At 38.3% G+C, this 21,380-nt stretch overlaps 1 protein-coding gene and 1 pseudogene across 1 annotated transcript; one reads left to right on the forward strand and one right to left on the reverse strand.

Moving 5' to 3' along the window:
- Positions 1 to 6,382: 6,382 nt before the first annotated feature.
- LOC126628468 (probable inactive purple acid phosphatase 27) lies at positions 6,383 to 7,351 on the reverse strand. Its single transcript, XM_050298172.1, has 4 exons — positions 7,335 to 7,351; positions 6,949 to 7,063; positions 6,623 to 6,755; positions 6,383 to 6,513 (listed from the first exon to the last, which is right to left on the reverse strand). Exons 1-4 carry the CDS (start codon positions 7,339 to 7,341, stop codon positions 6,391 to 6,393), a joined length of 378 nt encoding a protein of 125 aa, XP_050154129.1. The 5' UTR covers positions 7,342 to 7,351; the 3' UTR covers positions 6,383 to 6,390.
- A 1,502-nt stretch (positions 7,352 to 8,853) lies between these two features.
- On the forward strand, positions 8,854 to 20,533 carry LOC126628471 (putative elongation factor TypA-like SVR3, chloroplastic; annotated as a pseudogene).
- The last annotated feature ends 847 nt before the right edge of the window (positions 20,534 to 21,380 follow it).

Genomic DNA, 21,380 nt, shown 5'->3' on the forward strand with positions numbered 1-21,380 from the left:
TAACAGAGACAGGTTTTGAGGTTTAATTTAAAATGGTGTTCCTTCACGCAACGCTGGTTTGGTTATGTTGATACCACGCAGATGCAGCTGGTTGGTAATAACTAAGTTTAGGCTTTAATATTGTTTTGTCTTTTTTCTCTTTCTTGGGTAGATAATACATGAGTTAGATGCACATATTCTCTTTGTAAATCTTTAACGCACAAATTTTACAATCAGGATTATTTTATTTTTTTTATTCTTCATTTGGAGATTATTCCTACATAAAGTCATTCAAATTGGAGATCGTTTAATTATTCAAAATCAGAAAAAATCGACAATGTAGATACTATTTGATACATTTTGTTTACACTCAAAATTGGTGAGTGTTTGCCTTTGATAGACTTGGGCTTTGCAAACAATAAGGAAAAAATAAAGGATTTAAGTGGTTAACTTCTCAAAATTCGAATACATCCTTTGAGAGTCTTAGATAAGTAGAGAACAAGATTACAAGTAGCACTCGACTGGTATAGTACAATCTCTCTCAATTCGTCCGACCCTATCTAAGGAGTACTCATTCTCCTTATATAGGCCCTTCTCTCAGTTTTCAGTCTCTTGGCTCAAGTCTATCACTTCCTTTGCATTTAATGCACTGAATGCACATATTAAACATGTTAGTCGTCCCTCTGTTATTTTATCGCCACGTGGCAACAAGGTGATACTTACGCGAGTCCACTCGTGTCCTTTCATGAATGGGATGATGCGGGCGAGTGTCTTGCTGGGCCTAGAGTTGGTGGGGACTCGTATCCGAGCGCCCTACTTGTTAGCCTTTATGCCCTTTCGTATCCATTGAGTTTTAGATCGATCAACTGAAGCCATGTCCTTTCTCATCCATTGATACTGTAATATATAGTGCGTAAAACAAAAGCATCGAATAAACTGAGAGTATAGTTGCTTGAATTAATGATATGATTAAGCAAATGCAGAAGTGCTGATTCATCTTTACCTGCTCAGAATTTGTGGACCAGTCATGCTCTGTTGAAATCACCGTAATATGAACACTTGCTTGTTCTATGGAATACCATGGCTTATCCTTTGCTGACGTTGGCATAGGAAAGTAAGTCTCATAAGGGACTCCAGATTCTCCACCTGAATCTGGTAAAATATAAACTGATCCAGTGTCTATATAGTCCCTGCAAATTGTACGTGTAATGTATATACGTTATGAATCCCACATAGTAAAGCAAAACATAGGGAAACAGTTTGGTCATTGACATTTAAAAATTGGCGAAATCAACCCTGAAGTTACAAACTGTAACAACATTGGCCCAAAGTCGTCCTGATTATCAAGTTATTGGCTATACTTTCTCCTCACATAAACCCTAGAGTAATGCTATGTGAGCATTTTTCATATCTCCTTACATTCAAAAGGTTAAGATATATTTATTTAATAAAGAAAATCCTAGTTTTTGTCAAGTGCAAGATGTTATGTTTGTAGCCAGGCAATCTTTCTCAAATCTAAAGTGATTCGTTTGTTTGAATGTGTGCTCTGGATTGAGAGTTTGAAAATAATAAAAGAGCATACCTCTCATGGTTTCCTATCGCTGTCATGTAAGAAACTCGAGAAGCAACCGGACTGGTTTGTTGAAGGAAAAGATCCCATTCAACTAAAAATTGTTAGTTTATAAGTGTATATGCTGAAATGTAATAAGAGTTCAGCTTTAAATATCAGCCCTTGGATCATAGTCCAAGTGTGCAGCTAAGATGTAATCTTAGATTAAGTAATATCAGCTCTTGCTACATGTGCTTAGTGTGTGTGCGTATGAATCAATATAGAGCAGAGTCCTTTCTTCTTCTTCAAGCTTGTCTCTCTCTCTCTCTCTCTAGAAATCTCACTTTCTTTTCTTCAGTATTCATAGATTGTTGATTGAAACTTACATACAAGATCATAGTCTGTATGCTAACATGGCCTCAGAGCCTAGTTTGATCAACTGATACTGGGCGTTTGGATCTGTGAAGAGTGTTACCCAGAAATCGAGTCAATTGTGATCTGAGTCTAACATGGCAGGATCGGGTAGTAGTGAGGTGAGAACACCGATTTTCAAAGGTGATAATTATGAGTTCTGGAGTATTAAGATGAAAACAATTTTCAAATCTCACGGACTGTGGGATCTGGTTGAGAAAGGTTTAAAGAGTTCAGATTCGAAGGATGATGGTGAATCTGATGGAAAGAAGAAAGAAAAAGAGGAATCGAGCAGTATTGAGAAGCTACCTCTAGCCGAGAGACTGATGAAAGATGCTAAAGCTCTGGGTCTGATTCAAGGAGCTGTTTCAGATGAAATATTTCCCAGAATCTCTTATGAAGAAACCTCAAAAGGCGCATGGGATACTCTGCAACAAGAGTACCATGGTGATAAACAGGTTAGAAATGTTAAATTGCAAGGTCTTCGTAGGAAATTTGAATATACAAGAATGCGAGATGATGAATCACTTTCTGTTTATCTTACAAAATTATTTGATCTGATAAATCAAATGCGGAGTTATGGAGAGGAGTTATCTCGAGAGAGGATTGTTCAAAAGTTATTGATTAGTTTGCCATCAGCTTATGATTCTATATGCTCTGTTATTGAACATTCGAAGGATTTGGATGTGATTGAGGTACAAGAAGTAGTGGCTTCCTTGAAGAGTTTTGAGCTACGTCTAGATAGACATTCTGAGCACAAAACTGAGAAAGCATTTGCTAGTCTCAATGTGAATCCCAAACCAGCTAAATTCACTGGAAATCAAAGTGCAAGGTACCATAAGAATTGGAAAGAAAAAGGGAAGAGGTGGGATAACAAACCCACTGATGGGGCTAGAAATCCTTGTAAACATTGTGATAAGTTACATTTTGGTGAGTGTCGATTCAAGGGTAAACCAAAGTGTTATAACTATGATAAGTTTGGTCATCTTGCAAGAGATTGTAATAGCAAGAAACCAGTGCAGCAGCTCAATTATGCAAATAAGGTAGAATCTACACCCACCATGTTTTATGCTAGTAATCAAACTAATACTAGTGTAAAGGACTGTGATGATGTATGGTATGTAGATAGTGGGTGTAGTAATCATATGACTGGAAGGGAGGATTTACTTGTGGATATTGATAAGAATGTAACTGCAAAAGTTGAAATGGGTACTGGATAGCTTGTTGATGTAACTGGTAAAGGAAGTCTTGTAGTTGAAACTAAACTAGGCAAGAGATATATCAAGGAGGTTATGCTTGTGCCTGGACTGAAAGAAAATTTGCTCAGTGTGGGTCAAATGATGGAGCACGGTTATTATTTGGTGTTTGGAGGTCACAAGGTGGAAATCTATGATGATAGCTCATATTCCAACATGGTTGCTAAAGTTCCAATGAAGGGAAATCGAAGTTTTCCAATGAAGTTACAGACTGGAATACATATTGCTTTCAAGGCAAATGTATGTATTTCTACTACTATGTGGCATAAAAGATTGGGACACCTAAACATGAGCAGTTTGAAATTGATGCAGGAACAAGAAATGGTAGTAGGATTACCAGAAATCAAAGCAGTTAAAGGAGTATGTGAAGGTTGTGTTCTCGGTAAACAATGTAGAGAAGCATTTCCAAGGGAAGCTACTACTAGAGCATCAATTCCTCTAGAGCTTGTGCATAGTGACATTTGTGGTCCGATGTAGACAACTACAAAAGCTGGCAATAGATATTTTCTTACTTTCATAGATGACTGCACCCGGATGTGTTGGGTTTATTTTTTAAGGCATAAATCTGAAGTTCTCAGTGTGTTTAAAAAGTTCAAAGCTACTGTGGAGTTGCAGAGTGGATATAATCTAAAGCAGCTTAGGAGTGATCGAGGAGGTGAATACACTTCAATGGAGTTTAACAAGTTTGTTGAAGATGTAGGCATGGAAAGACAACTTACCACTCCATACACACCATAGCAAAACGGTGTGGCAGAATGAAAGAACAGAACTATTGTGGAAATGGCTAAGTGTCTTATGTTGGAGAAGGATATCCCACTTGAATTTTGGGCAGAGGCAGTTAATACCTCAGTGTATATTCTGAATAGATGTCCAACCAAAGCTTTACATAAGAAGACACCTTTTGAAGCTTACAGTGGGAGAAAACTAGGAATTAAGCATCTAAAGGTGTTTGGTTCTTTGTGTTATGCTCATGTGCCAAGTCAACAGAGACAAAAACTCGATTTGGCAAGCAAGAGGTGTATTTTCTTGGGATATGGTAGTTGTGAGAAGGGATATAGACTCTATAACATTGAATCTGGAAAGGTGACTATTTCCAGAGATGTTGTGTTTAATGAAGAAGCATGTTGGGACTAGAATGCACAGAAGGAAAGAAGGGAGAGTATCCAGATTATTGAGATGTCTGAAGGAGAACAAAACTGTGAAGGAGGTGCTTGTGATTCTGAAACACAATGTGAAGTCAGTGAAGAGAATGTTGGGCAAAGCTTGGTTACTGAGCTCCCTGATCAAGAAAGAATGACAGGTCCACAGGATTTTGATCACACTCCTCTCAAGTACAGAAACATTGCAGAAATATATGAGAAGTGTAATATGTGCATTATAGAACCCGAATGCTTTGAAGAAGCTGCCAAGATGAATCATGGCAGAAGGCTATGGAAGATGAAATTTCTATGATTGAGAAGAATCATACTTGGGATCTTGTTGATAGACCATTTGATAAACCAATCATTGGAGTCAAATGGGTTTATAAAACAAAACTAAATCTAGATGGTTCAGTGCAGAAAAACAAAGCAAAGTTGGTTGCAAAGGGTTACTCTCAGAAGCCTGGAATCGATTTTAATGAAACTTTTGCACCAGTGGCAAGACTTGATACTGTGAGAACTTTGGTGGCTCTTACTGCACAGAAAGGATGGAAATTATTTCAGTTAGATGTAAAGTCTGCATTTCTAAATGGAGTGTTGAATGAAGAGGTGTATGTGGATCAACCATCTGGTTTTGTTATACAGGGCAAGGAAGACAAAGTGTACAGGCTCAGGAAAGCTTTATATGGTTTGAAACAAGCTCCAAGAGCTTGGTATGAAGAAATAAATTCCTATTTTGCAAAGGCTGGGTTCCACAGAAGTCCGAGTGAAGCTACTCTTTATATCAAGACATCTCACAGTGGCATTCTCATTGTGTCACTATATGTAGATGATATTATCTACACAGGAAGTTCAAGGGAGATGATAGCTAAGTTCAAAGGTGAGATGATGAGACAATATGAGATGACTGATCTAGGATTACTTCATCATTTCCTTGGTCTTGGGGTACTGCAGACAGATAATTACATCTTCTTGCATCAAAAGAAATATGCAAAGACTTTGCTTGAGAAATTTGGACTTAGGGATTGCAAGCCAGTTGCAACACCATTAGCTATGAATGAAAAACTTACAAAAGTAGATGGAAGTGATCTGGCAGATGAGACTTTATATAGACAAATGGTGGGAAGTTTGCTATATTTGACAGCAACAAGGCCAGATATTATGTTTGCAGCAAGCTTATTGGCTAGGTTTATGCACAATCCTACCAAGAAGCATATGGGGACAGCTAAGAGAGTTCTGAGATACATACAAGGCACTGTGAACTATGAAGTTGTTTATGAGAAGGGAAAAGGAGCAGTGTTAGTTGGTTATTGTGATAGTGATTGGAGTGGAAGTGAAGATGACATGAGGAGTACATCTGGCTATGCATTTAATCTTGGTTCTGGTGTGTTTTCTTGGGCCTCAATCAAACAAAGCAGTGTTGCTCTTTCAACCGCAGAGGCAGAATACATCAGTGCAGCAGAAGCTACTGCACAGGCCATTTGGCTAAGATTTGTACTCTCTGATTTCGGGGAAGAACAAGCATAACCAACTAAGTTGTTGTGTGATAATACTTCAGCAATTGCCATATCAAAGAATCCAGTTCATCATCACAAAACCAGGCACATTAATCGGAAATTTCATTTCATCCGAGATGCACTTCAAGATGGTGAGATTGATCTGGTATACTGCAAGACTGAAGAGCAGATTGCAGATATATTCACTAAAGCTTTGGCAAGGGATCGATTTGAATTACTGAGGACAGCTTTGGGAGTGATTTCAGCACATCACTTAGAAGGGAGTGTTAGTTTATAAGTGTATATGCTGAAATGTAATAAGAATTCAGCTTTAAATATTAGCCCTTGGATCATAGTCCAAGTGTGCAGCTAAGATGTAATCTTAGATTAAGTAATATCAGCTCTTGCTACATGTGCTTAGTGTGTGCGCGTATGAATCAATATAGAGCAGAGTCCTTTCTTCTTCTTCAAGCTTGTCTCTCTCTCTCTCTCTCTCTCTAGAAATCTCACTTTCTTTTCTTCAGTATTCATAGATTGTTGATTGAAACTTACATACAAGATCATAGTCTGTATGCTAACAAAAATCCTGTGGCATAGCTAATGTCTCCAATGTGGAAGATAGAGTCTACATTCCCGGAATTTATTTCATCGGCCACGGCTTGAATCACTGAAAGAGATCCTGGCTATATATTCATGTAACAAGATTGAAATTCTCGTTAGCCTTTACTTTTCCTTCAAGGTACAAACATGTGCCAGAAATTTGAGTAATTGGCACAAACTAATGCATCATACCTGAATGTAATGCATTGCCGAAGAATCACGAGGAGCCTTTCCCATGTCGCCAAATGCAAGAAATTTGAGTTCATCAGATCCTCCTGCTGGTGGGGTTCGGAATTGGATTTGATCACTCCAACCAACTGAATCGCTGGATTTTGTTCATGAATTTGAAAAAAGATGAAAGGCTCTTTTGTTAATAACAAAAGTATATATGTATATATATGGATCATTGTCATCATACACCATATTCTCCTTCGTCAAATATTTTGGAACATTGTTTCTTCTTTTTCTTCTACCAAATATTAGTTATAAGGTTAAAACTACATCATAACGATTCATACCTTCCGTATCTATAAGAGAAACTAGATGAAGGCTTAAGTCCTCTCATTACTACTGTGTGAATGAAGCCTGGATCATGCCAGCCGAAGTCCTTGGCTGGACTTGGTAGAGCAGAACCTATCAATTATAAAGGGGGCACAAACACGAAAACAAAGAGATTAAGAAGACATTCGGAATGAAACCCCAATCGGGGCTGTCTGGAGTGAGTTATAGCTAGTGCGGCCGAAGATTAGGAGAAAAATTACACCATTGATCCTTTAACTTATACAACTTGGTATACGCAATTTGTAGGTTTCATGTATATTGATTACAGTTCTGTTAATGTCATACTGGTATGTGTACAGCGAAACACATTGATCTGTATGGAAGTAGGAGATGAGGAACTCACTTTTCATATCGTCTTGTGAAAATCAATCAGTTACATTAGTTGGGAAGTGTTATTCATGTAGGGTTTAGGGTAAGAAATGATCGAAATATACACAATGTGGAATGTGGATTATTTTCACCTTTTGCCGGTTTCGTAGATAACAATTAGAGAAATTTTATTTGAACCCATGTTATTTGCAATTAAAGAAACATTATCTCTTTAAACCCAAATTTATTACCTCAACTACCCTTCCAAACCCAATTCAAAATGTAAAATTATCTTTACACCCATTTATAAAATTAAAAAACAAAGAAAAAGAAAATCCCCTTCTAGCTAACTAGCTTGAATTTGGGTACATATGAAAATGTTCTATATATTATTGGCTTATTGAATGTTAATAATTAGAAAAACTGATCATTTTTCACTTGAACTATTCCAAAATTTTCTTGGAAGTTCCCTTCTCCACAATTCAAAGCTGAAGAGGCCAGATCAATTTGCTTCTCCTCGAGACCACATAGCCATGATCCAAAAATGTTGCATCCATTTCTCTACAACATTCAATAAGAACTCTTTCTTCAACTTATCCCTTGATCTCCCAGTATATTATGTAGTGGCCTGGTTTTGGGACGTCAAATCTGCATGGCTCGTGAAATCGATCTGCTCGGCTTTCGACTTGCTCAATAGTTCAGATCCTTTATGGACCACCATTTGAAGGTTCTTTCCAATGTTTTTGTCTATGTTTACTGTCAGTATTGATAGCATTTTGTAAAAATGGTGTTTTGGTATGGTAGGGTTTGATTATTAGGGGTGAGTTTATTGATAAATTTTAGTTTTAATGTTAATTTCATCTTGTACTTGATGTAATTATGCAATAGGGTAAAAAAAGATAATTTTCATTTACAATTTAAGTTGGGTGTAGAGAGAGGTATGTGGGTTCAAATAATTTTTTTCATTTTTTATTTGTTTGGGTGAATTGCCAATTTAGTCTTTGAATTATCACCTCAGTGAAAATTAGGTTCCTAAACTATTTTTTTTCAGAAAAATTAGTCCTTGAATTATAAAAATCTGCCAATTACATCCCTAATATTATATTCAAAGCTACTATATTCAATTTTATGTCAATTTAAGTCACGTTACTTGCATATGATACACATTAGAGGGTAGATTGGTAGTTTTTCATAAAGAAATAGTGTATGGAGTTAACTTTGGAAGGTAAATTTGTAGTTTTTCATAAGAAATAGTATAAGTTAACTTTGGAGGGTAAATTAGATGTTAGATTCGTAACCTATATGAAATGTGAAGGGCTCATAGGCAAGAAAATGACGGTATTACACTCTAAAGTGTATCAAGTGACTTAAGTTGAAAAAAAATTGGACAAAATAGATTTGAATATAATAGTAGGGATGAAATTAGCAAATTTTAATGAATTTAGGGACTTAATTTACTGAAAAAATAATTTAAAAACCTAATTTTTATTGAGGTAATAATTCAAGGACTAAATCGTCACTTCACCCTATTTGTTTTGCTTTGGAAGTTCCAATAGCAGCCACGCTTGCCAAATTTCCTCTTTATCTCTCTCCCTGAGGCTGAGCCACTGCGAGCGAAGAGTGAGTGAGAGCCATGGAGATGGCAACCTGCAGCTTCCACAGCTCCTCCTTCTCCATCCCAAACCCTAGAAGCACCAGCCTTTCCTCTCCTCTTCCAGTCGCCAAGCAACTCTTCGGCTTCACCTTACCTTCTTCCTCAACCGCCAAAACCACCACACTCAAACTCCGCTAACGCTTCTCCGCTCACCCGCCAAATCAAATGCTCCGTCTCTGAAGCCACCGAAGCCGCCGCCATTGAAACGGGTACATTCTCTTCGTCATCTTCTCTTGCAATCTTTCATTTCCATGCCTCTGTTCGTTATTTTCCTATTTTCTGCACCAATTCGTTACGTAATTTCGTATGTAGAGCACATTGGTCTCAGAATTTGTCTTCGAAATAGTCTTGTAGCGATGGAGGTTGTTTTCGTGCTTGATTTGTAGATTGTGTGTGTGTGTGTTGGTTGGGAATGGTGGGTAAGGTTAATCTGATTGGGAACTTGGTTCTTGTCTTAGAGAGGAGGAGTAAGTTGATGAGGAGAACTGACATAAGGAACATAGCAATCGTAGCGCATGTCAACCATGGAAAAACAACTTTGGTTGATGCGATGTTGAGGCAATCAAAGGTAGAGTATAAACCTCATGAAAATTCTTCATGTCTATATTTTTTAGGTTTTTGTATTTCTAAATTTCTTAATGACATTGTTAGGGGCTTTTGCGCAGGTCTTTCGTGATAAACAATTTGTACAGGAAAGGATAATGGACTTGAATGATCTAGAGCGTGAAGGGGGGATTACTATACTAAGCAAAAATACCTCTATTGCTTATAAAGACTCAAAGATTAATATAATTGATACTCCCGGACATTCTGACTTTGGAGGCGAAGTCGAACGCATCCTCAATATGGTGGAAGGGATTCTTCTAGTGGTACCCTTTTGCACTTTCTGTTGCTTTGGCTTGTAATCCATATGTCTGGTGCTTTTGAAATCAGCAGTTTGCTTGCTTTGTGTTTTTAGGTAGATTCTGTTGAGGGCCCGATGCCACAGACAAGATTTGTTTTGAAGAAGGCTCTAGAATTTGGCCATGCAGTTGTTGTCGTTGTTAATAAGATTGACAGGCCTTCAGCTTGTCCAGATTTTGTCATCAATTCCACTTTTGAACTATTCATTGAACTGAATGCGACTGATGAACAGGTAACAAAGTAATTGTCCTTTGGATCATAATTTGTTTCTCAAACTGGGTGCATTATTTTGACTCCTATGCCTTTGAAACAATGTATTTGGGGCGTTGGAATGGTATCTTGGAATACTAGGAACTAGTTTGTGGTTATTGTTGAATATAATAGCCACAACTTTCCTTTTAAAACACGTTTTGAATGATTGAATCTTGATCAGATTGGGAAAGCTAAAAAGTCTAATCTCATCGTTTTGCTTGCGGTGTGATTTCCAAGCAATATATGCTAATGGGATTAAAGGAAAAGCTGGGTTGTCAGCTGATAATTTGGCAGATGATCTTGGACCGCTTTTCGAGGCCCAAATGAGATGCATACCTGGACCTGCTATTGACAAAGATGGTGCACTTCAAATGCTTGTCAGTACTTTTTGATAATATCATCGTTCTTTCTCCTTTTATTTCATAAATATTTACTACGTGACGGTAAACTCTGGATCAAGAAACTATTTTTGTATCAAGAAAGGCTAGTCAATATAATTAGGTTACAAGGCTTTTGATGTAAAGACCTATATGGGATACCCTTCTTTTTAAGTATCAGAGAAGAGTCAAAGGAGGCTCAGACTCTTTAACATCTTGACTGATTGAAATTGATAAGTGGAAGATGAAGAACAAGAAATTTATATTAATTGTTCTTGCGTCCATAACACCTGTTGATATTTGTAAATCATCCAAGGCAATGTGAGCTGCTGCTTGCATAACTCTGGAAGAGTGAGTTTCCTTAATTACTTGTCAAGTTTCTGATGTGCTTTCAGACCAAGAAGACCTTTTACTGCATTTCAGGAAAATGAAGAAAGTTGATGGCTATATTTGACTGTTATGTATTACAAAATTTCTGGTCCATATTAAAATGATTGGGTAGTATGTCTAGGGAAGGCAAAATGAACTGCACTACTAAAAGTTTTTATTTGTCATCATAATACCATAATACTTGTATAGCTTTAACTTGCTACTATGAAACTTAGCTGCATGTGCTTTTACTTTACTCTGTTTATTTCTCGAGTTTTCTTAATATTCAACTTAGGCATCTATAGCTTATTCCGTATTTAATTTTAATCAAAACAATGCAGGTTACAAATATCGAGTATGATGAACATAAAGGACGAATAGTTATTGGACGTTTGCATGCTGGGGTTCTGAGGAAAGGGGTGGATGTGAAGGTGACTTTGAGCCAAATCTGAAACATGGTCAACATTACATTCTAGCGTTTTCTTTTCATTTCTTTTCTTCACCAAATTAAGTAGCTTGGGATATTGTTTTCATGATATCTGATTATTGCTGTTAATATTTAACCCTTATTAGTAATATTTTTATACGTTTAATCTGATTTTTTAAGATTGTATCCTTGTCTTCATGATTAAAGTTCATTTTCAAAAATAAAAGGAATGCATAAATTCATGTTCATCTTAATGCATTTTCTTCAATACAGGAAAAGAAACAAGTTTTCTAAGTTTCTGCTTATGATGTGATTTTATAGGTATGCACCTCAGAAGATGCATGTCGAGTTGCAAGAGTTAGTGAGCTTTTTGTGTATGAGAAGTTTAGTAGGGTTCCCGCAGAAAGTGTGGAGGCCGGTGATATATGTGCTGTTTGTGGAATCAATGATATTCAGGTTATAACTTTGTTGATGCTATCACAATTTTATAAATTTGAAAGTTATTTCATGGTTTATTTAATATTTTTTAATTTACTCAGATTGGTGAGACAATTGCTTGTAAGATCTCTGGGACGCCATTACCCGACATTAGGGTTGAGGAACCAACAGTGAAAATGGCTTTTTCCATAAACACTTCACCGTTTGTTGGACGTGAGGTATGCCTATAAAATAGTTTCTGCTAATGTTTACTGTCTCATACTATGATAACTTTCCCCAATTCCTTAAGAGCAACTCCAGCCATGGAGCCCTCCCCCCTGGCAATCCACTATTTAATTCACCCTATTGAACAGTAACTGCCTTAAATGAATAGTAACTACCATTAATGAACAGTAATTGACATTTACATCTCCACCCTTGGAACCCTCCCCCTGGCAATAAGCAATTAAAATAATAATTTTTTTTGTTTGTTTAAATAATAAAAAATTACAACCGGTCCCCCCCCTCTCTCTCTCTCTCCCTCTCTCTGACACAAAAAAACATAAAAAATTGTAAAACCCTCGGGCCACAGGCCCGTCGATTCCCCACCCCCCCTTCGCTCGAGCTCCCACCGTCGCTCGGCCTCCACACAGCTGGAGCTGCACCCACCGGCCCGAGGGCCCTTTCTCCTCCCCTGTGGCCCGAGCAACCAGCATGGCTGGAACTGCTCTAAGATTTCCTTTGGTATGACAAGCCAGAATATTGTACAATCTGCGTTTTGTAAAGTACAGAGTCACCTTATCAATAGGGATCTCTTTTGATGATGGGATCACATGTGGGCCCAATCCTCAATGCGGTCATTGATCCAAGCTCTTCATTTTTTAGTCTCGTATTCGTGGATCATCTTTGTAAAAAACCAACAATTTTGAAATCAGTCATCTAATTTTGATCAAATATATAGACAAACAGTCTTTTCATTAAGAACTGAAATATAGATGATGATATCAAATGGGCAAACAATTTCCAACTTTTTGAATTTTTTTTTCCAGAGATGATTCTTAGATGGGAGTCTAAAACTTAGACAGTTCGGTAGCCTGACCATTTTGCAAAGTCAAACAATAAAGGTCGTACTCAGTGCACAAGGCTCATGCTTTACGCAGGGTCTGGAAGAGATGAATGTCGGCTAGCCTTACCCTCATTTTATGGAGAGGCTGCTCCCAAGTCTCGAACCCGAGACCTACCGCTCATGGGCGAAGACACTTGCCATCGCACCAAGTGCGACCTCTTGCAAAGTCAAACAATGCACCCTTTTAATTCTCCTCGGAAGGGATCCCTATTCAAAATGAGCCTTTAAAAATACGTATGCATGTATTATTTCCATCCAACGGTTTCTCAAACTATGTTAATAAATTGAGTGGCTTACTGAGTACACTATGTTCATTAACATCATAATCTCTTTCCGAGCATCCTGGCTCTCTCATGTATTTGCATTCCCTTTTTCCTTCCCAACATCCCGTCGCTCATAGATATACACGTCTCACATAAGATTTTCTGTTGAGGTCGTACTTGGTGCGATGGCAAGTGCCTTCGTCCATGAGCGGTAGGTCTCGGGTTCGAGACTTGGGAGCAGCCTCTCCATAAATGGGGGTAATGTTAGCTGACATTCACCTCTCCCAGACCCTACGTAAAGCGGGAGCCTTGTGCACTGGGTACGACCTTTACGACATAAGATTTTCTGTTGTTGAGAATACTTAAAATGTACAGTTTATATTGGACTATATTGTTGAGAATGCTTAACATCGCACATCTGGTATTCCAAGTCTTATAGGAGCATTGGAACGGCTTGGTACTTTATCATTAAATCTCTCATCCGAGACTTTACTGTTAAAACCTAAAACCTGACTCCTAAACCTCCTAAACGTCATTCTACATACTAAAGGCTAAAGTATTTACCCTGTTGGTGAATGCAGCAGAAAAATATAAGGACATCAGTGATTGGAACCTGCACTTTAAAGATGCATTAATGAGTAATCGAGATGATTTTGTATTAAGGGCTCCCGTGCTTCTTGGGCCTGGAGTAGTCTTCTTGGATCCGATCATACACTTTCCGAATGTGGATGCTCTATCTGCAACTAAGGGCTCCCGTGCTTCTTGGGCCTGGAGTAGTCTTCTTGAGGGTCAAGCTATCATCATACAGGGAGCTTGTTGGCAGATTGGGAATGGTGCTGTTGTAAGTATTTGGAAAGATAAATGGATCATGGATGCAGTGGATGGTTTGCTTCACCCCTCCACCCCGATCCCTGATTCCGCCCCTTTACTTGTGGAAGATATCATTCACCCCGTTTCTCGCACATGGGATACTAGCCAAATCACCCGGTTTCTTCCTCCGAAGGATATCCGAAACCTTGTTGTAACCTGTATTGGGGATGGGAATGATCTGGACCGTCTGATTTGGCCTCATACGAGAACTGGGGCTTATTCGGTGAAATCTGGTTATAATTTTTCTTATATCCCCAGGGCGAGGGAGCTGGTCTTAAGTAGGGGCAAATCTCAGAGTTCTCACCAAGCTGGGAATGATTTCTGGAAGTCTTTGTGGAGTATTAAATCTTTGCCCAAGATCAAATTATTTCTTTGGCGTGTGGCTACTAATTGCTTACCTACGATGCTGGGCCTTTTCAATAGAAGGGTTGTCCAAAATCCTTTGTGTCCTCTGTGTAAAGAGTTCCCTGAGTCAGCGGAGCATGTCCTCTTTCTCTGCCCTTGGACGATTGGGGTTTGGTTTGCTAGCTCCCTAAACTACAGGTTTGACCGATCAAGCATCACTTCTTTTGATGCGTGGTGGTCTGCGCTTAAGAGGACGGTGGGCGTTAATTCGAACTCGCACTCTTGGGTTTACACCGTGGCATCCTTCATATGTTGGGAGATTTGGAAATCTAGATGTAATTGTATTTTTCATGGTTCTGTTCCTTCCCCGGAGTATACAGCCGAGAAAGCTTCTCGGGCTGCGGCGGAGTTTTTCACGATCACTGGGTCTCAAGGAGACCTCAGTACTCCTTTGCCGAATTTGACTGTCTCTCATCCCATGCTTGGGACCCCCCCCCCCCCCCCCCCCGCTTGGAGTTATCAAGGCAAATTTTGATGGTGCTTGGTCAAGAAATTCCCTTCAATCTGGATTGGGAGTTGTCTTCCGTTCATCAAACGGGTCGATTATTAATGGGGTTTCCTCCCCTTGCCTTTCTTCTTCAGCTTTTCAAACGGAGGCTAAGGCTACTCTTCTTGCCGTCCGTTCAGCATTGGATAGTAACTTTAGCGATGTGGTTTTTGAATCCGACTCGAAGGAGCTTAAACAATGATTTCAAGAAAGCCAATTGGACCATTTTTCCCTTGCTAATCCAAATTCGGAATCTATCTACTCAGTTTCGCTCGATTTACTGGCGGTGGGTTCCTCGTCAAGCGAATAGTGTAGCCGATTGGGTTACGTCGCATTGTAAAAGAGGGATGTGTTCTGATGTTTGGGTCATTCGACCCCCATCCTCTCTAGTTCATATTTTGTCCAAAGATGGTCTCCCCTGCCCTCCTTAATTCCCCTGGAGTTGAGACTGTGGAGAAGTGCAGATTGGACCTTAGCCCCGCTGTTGTGTCGTGCTTTGTCTTCTCCTAGTCTTAACTCTAGGGTGAGTCCTCGTTGACTCTTTTTGCTGTTTGGTTCCTGTATTCTTTCCTTTCCTTGTTTTGCAGCTTGGCTGCTGGCTTCTGCTGTTATGAATGGTTCCTCTTTGTCCAAAAAAAAATATATATATAGGGTAATATTTTTTGTATTTGGTCAAAATTGGGTAAATGTTCAATTGCCACATTTTTGCATAGTATGATGTTAGAATGTCACAGTAGATTAAAATGAGAGTCCACCTAATCAGTGGTCCTTGATTGATAGTCTAGCTACATAGCATGCAATATATCTGACAACTTCAGTATCTGCCTGGTCAATGGTTCATATAGTTTTTAATGTCCTACTGGTAATTAGTTCTGGCACAAAATGCAGTGATCAAGGGACCTTTGTCATGTGTGACAATGATTGGAAATTTATTTTGTACTTTTCAGGGTAAGTATGTTACAAGCAGGAACTTATGAGATCGCCTTTCTCGTGAGCTTGAGCGTAACTTGGTAATGAAGGTTGAAGATGGCGAAACAGCAGATACCTTCATTGTTAGTTGAAAGTTCTAGGATGGTACTAGTTTAACCTAGAGGGGGGTGAATAGGTTCCAATTTAAAAATCCAATTCAATTTTCAATTTAATTTTCTGTTCTCAAATTAAATCCACATTCACATCACATATCAAACTATCATACTCATATGCAATTAAAACGATAAATAAAACGTGCATACATGATGTAGGATTTAACGCGGCAAAACCCACCATTGGGAAAATCCGCGGGCTCCCAAGCCAGGACAAACACTAAGAGAAATAAGTACAGAAAGACTTACAAAACTCATCAACTAGACACGCATACTAGTAGGCAGTTTTGTCTCCGCGCTTTGCTACTCAATCTCTCTTTAGTCTTTGAGTTGAAGTGGCACGACACTAACGCGATCGTCAATCACCTTTTCCTCGAACTTTGCAAGATACTAACTCGATCATGCAGGATGTTTATATGATGAAGTGTTTATTTGCAAAAACAATCAATTACGAAAATCACAAGGCACATTTTCATAATTGACATTCAATTAAAACCTTAAATGAAAACAGCATGAAAATAATATTTTCTCTTTAAAAACGCATGCTGTTGAAACCACAAGATAGCAGCAATATCAAAAAGATTTTTCCTTATTCAAAACACCAAGACGCTGCCTCTCAAACTTTTATCAAGGAAAACAGGTTATATGCATATGCGGCTTCCATCAAAACAGTTCCTGACCTTCCTTATAAATACATAAATATGCGGCACTATTTTTCAAGCCCCCTGACCTCTCATATATATAAACCAAAGCACGACACCCATTTCCAAATGATACGGACGACACTATCTGATAAAGATAGCAATCCATGTAGTTAGATGACTCTCACCAAACACGCAATCAGATAAGTTTGAAAACATGATTTAATAATTAATATAGATGGGATAAGTCATTCTAAAAAGATAAAACATACAATGAGTAAAAGTCCTATCCCAAATACAATAACATGTGATATAGATGTAGTTGGATGCATGCGTGCAAACATACCTAAGTGGATGTCTCTGAAACGCTTGCCAGTTTTGTGATAGAGAGCCAAGAGACAAACTTAGACTAAAATAATTACAATGGAAAATATGTACTAGTCTAAGATTACAGACTCAGATGTTTTGTTTAGGAATAGCCAATTTTACCCTAACATTAGTGGATGAGGTACTTTACATATTACCATATTGATCGAGAACATGTGAGTATTATTCTACAATCGGGTTTCTCTATTATTCAATTCAGGCGAAGAGAAGGATATGAATTCATGGTGGGACCCCCCAAAGTTATTAACAAAAGGGTGAATGACAAATTGCTGGAACCATATGAGGTGAGTGTTGAAACTTTGTTGTTTCTTATGTGTACGAAATGGGTGAATGGTAGAAATACTTACTGTCACGGTTGAAGAACAATATTTCTTTCCATTTTGAATGAATTGGAATCAAAATAGGGCACTTGTCATACTACTTAAATATATTATAATTGCATTGCTTAGTTCTTAAGAACTGCGAAGCGTAGCTCGTTCAGAATTACAAATGTAGTAACAATATTGCCAAATACTTTTCTTTTTCTTGAGGGCAATATCCCCTATAAGTTACGAATCATGCTAGCACTCATCTGATATCACACATTTATGTCATGTGGATTGCTTGCAGATAGCCACTGTGGAGGTGCCAGAAGAACACATGGGCCCTGTTGTTGAGCTTCTTGGCAAAAGGCGGGCGCAGATGTTTGATATGCAAGGAGTTGGGTGTGTAGACTTTTTCCGGCTTCCGTTTTCATCTTTAACTAATCATCTTTTATAAATTCAATGTGAATGCATAAAGTAGAATCAGAGGCAATGAGCGAGCACGTGATAGTATTTAGAGCATAATTTTCTTTATAACTCTAGCAGTGGTTAGGGTGCAACAAAAGTTTGCATACTGTAAAAGATAAGATATTTTGTAAATATACGGTAATTACCTAGAATTCAGTTGCCAAGCTATAATTTTATGCATCTGTTTGTGCAGGTGCAATATCCGTGCACCCTCGCATTTTCCCCTACATATGTAATGCACATTAGTTGACCTTGCCCCTGAAGATCCAGCCCATAATGAAGATCTTGTGAGAAAGATTTTTTTCCGTTAGATATTTACTGTGATTTCTCTACCACAATTGCTTGTCAGTTTCACTCTTTTCCTGAACTGGTGCAGATACATTTCAATGTAGAAGTCTCTTACTAGCACATGTCTAGTTTTGAAATGATTAGATTGTAACCAAAAGAACATTAGTAAACTAATACTTAATCGTCATCTGTTAAAAAATGGTCCCTTTCCCCCGCAGTGGGTACTGTGGCATGTACTCTCCTTATTTTTGTTTTCTGATTATGGCCAATGACAGTTATTACTTGAATTTTCTGCTTGGTGAATGCAACATCTGATCTGAATATATGTATGGACTTTATGCATGCACTATGTCTGAACACAATATTTGACAGCTTCTTGTGGCCTTCTTCAAATATAAAATTCCAACTCGTGGCCTTCTTGGTTTGCGAAATGCAATTTTAACAGCTTCTTGTGGCACTGCAATTCTCAACACAATATTTGATAGCTGTGGACCCGGGATCAGGGTTCACTGGTAACTTTTTCGATATAGAATTCATTATTTTGATGTTTAAGTTTACAAGTCTTGGTGGTGAAAGCCTTTTGCCAATATCGGTTATGGTAATGATTACAGTAGTTGTTATTATCACTTGTCACACTTTTGCACATCTAAAGTTGAGATGATTTTAACCTAATTTTTCATTGAAGCGACTACTCAAGGTCAAGCATTTCCGTCATCCAAAATAACAATAAAGATCATATATGTGACTTGCATGTATGTCTCCCCTCAGGATAATTGAATTGTGAAAAATTTATTTTCAGGTTGCCTTTGAGGTGGAACGAGTACTTCTTATGCCATTTCTAGCTCAGAGGAGAGGGGGCAGTTGTTTATTGGTCCCAGCGTGAAAGTTTATAAAGGTCAGATTGTTGGCATCCGTCAGCGGCCTGGGGACTTGTCCCTTAATGTGTGTATAAGAAGAAGGCTGCAACAAATATCCGTTCCAACAAAGAACAAACAGGTGAGAAGAAACTACAGTACCTTTTATTTTATTTCCTGTCTATTGCGTGAATCCCTTTTGATATTGTTAAGTTTACATTTATTAAAGATATGATATGTTGACCAAAAATATATATCGGTGAGGTTTAGCTGTTTTAAGGCAATAATGCCGAGTAAATAATAAAAACTAAATTTTTTTCCTAATAATTCAATTATGTCTAACCATGTTGTTACTTCGTAAGCTATTTATCCCATTGTTAATGGTACTTTTAGGGAGACCCAATAAACATAGTACTCACCCAGATAGATTGAATTTTTATCATAATAATTTTGGTTTTGCTCTACATGTTTCAGATGTCCACTTTCATTTTTTTCCACAACAAAATTATCCTTGTATTTGTGAGGAGAACGGGATATTTGATGTTTCTTAAGTTTAATGGTGTCTTATGTGTTGGGTTTTTTCCAGCCCATGATAAAATGTCCCAAGTCTATTAGGGATTATAGACTTGGAAGATTTAGTGGTTTTCCCAATTGAAGTGGTTTTCCCAATTGGAGTTGTTTTCCTAATTGGAGTTGTTTTCCCAATTAAAGTTGTTTCTCAGTTGGAGAATGATTCATAACTAGATCCCAATTAGGATTAATAATCCTTATTGAAGATGACCTTTATTATGTCTACATAAAGGGGCTATTGTACTAGTTTTGAGAGGAGCAAAACAATAAATTGTATACCACTCAAGGGATTAGAGTAAGAGAATATTGTAAAGTGTGTGCAAGAGAAAAGAAAAGAGATAGTGTATTTCTTGTTCTTGTTCTTTCAGGTTTTTCGTCCAGTCATAATTCTAGAGACTTGGTAAGATTATTGGTTGTACTCATTATTGATATAGTGAAAGATTGTTGTTGCTGTCCCGTGGACGTAGGCACATATAGCCGAACCACGTTGATTCTTAGTGTTATTTGTCTTGGTTATTTGTTTTCGATTTCCGAAGTTTTGTTCAATTTTTCCCTTCTTAAACGCGATATTCTCAACATTATACTTAATATTTGTCAGAACCAGTGCAATAGGCCTTTTATTAGACTAATATTTCTGAAAGGTCTCTCCAATTTCCCGCTTCAATAATCTACCTAGGCATTGATTGGTTATAAAATGATTGGGTTCTCTTGTTTCCTTCTAAACTTCCTATAAGAAATTCAATTTTCTTGAGTTTGTAAATCTGCAGAAGCAAGCGTCAGTTCATAGCATTTAATAATCTTGAATCTCCCATTTCTCTGTGCAGTGATTCTTGACACCCCATTGGACGACAGCCTGGATGACTGCATTGAGTATATTCAAGAGGATGAATTGGTGGAGGTCACTCCTGCAAGTATCCGAATGTGCAAGAACCCAAAGCAAAGAAATCAAACAGGCAGTCAGTTTTCGTAAATATATATGATTTGAACCGATGATTATGCTGGCAAAGCTCATTGGATAACTCATTTGAGTAAGCTGCGATATAATGTTTAAACATGAAGGAGAAGGAGTAAGCAAAGTTTTGCAATATTAATTGGTTGTATTTTATATTGTTTACTAAGTCGAAAATACTACTAAAACCAGACTAAAGAATACCACTCACTTGTAAGTGAAAAACATACTATTAAGCCGTAAGAAAGGACAATTCTATAACTTTGTTTACAAAAACTAAATAAGTTCTAAGAGCAACTCCAGCCTTGCTGGTTGCTCGGGGGACAGTGGAGAGGAAAGGGCCCGAGGCCCTGTGGACTGAGCTCCAGCCGTGTGGAGCCCGAGCGACGGTGGGAGCCCGAGCGAAGGGGGGGTGGGGAGTCGACGGGCCTGTGGCCCGAGGGCTTTGCAATTTTTTATTTTTTTTGTGTCAGAGAGAGAGAGAGAGAGAGAGAGAGAGAGAGAGAGGGGGGGGGACCGGAGCTGGGCTTCCATGGGTGCGGAAGGGAAGTGGGTCGTCGCGGGGGGGGGGGGGGGAAGGTGGGTCGTCGCGGGGGCGGGGGGTGGGGGGTGGGTCGTCGGGGCGGGGGGGGGGGGGGGGGTAGCTGGGTTCTGGTTTTTGCAGGGGGCTGGGTTCTGGTTTTTGCAGGGGGTTCTCGGGGGTGGGAGGAGAGGTGGAAGAAATGGAACTGGTTCGGGTTTTTGTTTTTTTTTTTTAAATTTTTTTTAATTGGATTAATATTATAATATTTTTAAGGGAACTTTAACGAAAAGCACCTAGTATTGTTCACTTTAACGAAAAACCACATTTTTACACTAAAAAGTCAATCCTGGTACTATTCACTTTACCCTTTATTTTGTCCTTATCATTAAAACTCAAAGTTTTCAAGCCTTTTTCATTAGTTTTCCTTATTTTTAATGTATAAAAAATTATTTATTTTTACCAAGGA

The sequence above is a fragment of the Malus sylvestris genome, chromosome 7 (genome assembly GCF_916048215.2).
Source record: "Malus sylvestris chromosome 7, drMalSylv7.2, whole genome shotgun sequence".
NCBI lineage: Eukaryota > Viridiplantae > Streptophyta > Magnoliopsida > Rosales > Rosaceae > Malus > Malus sylvestris.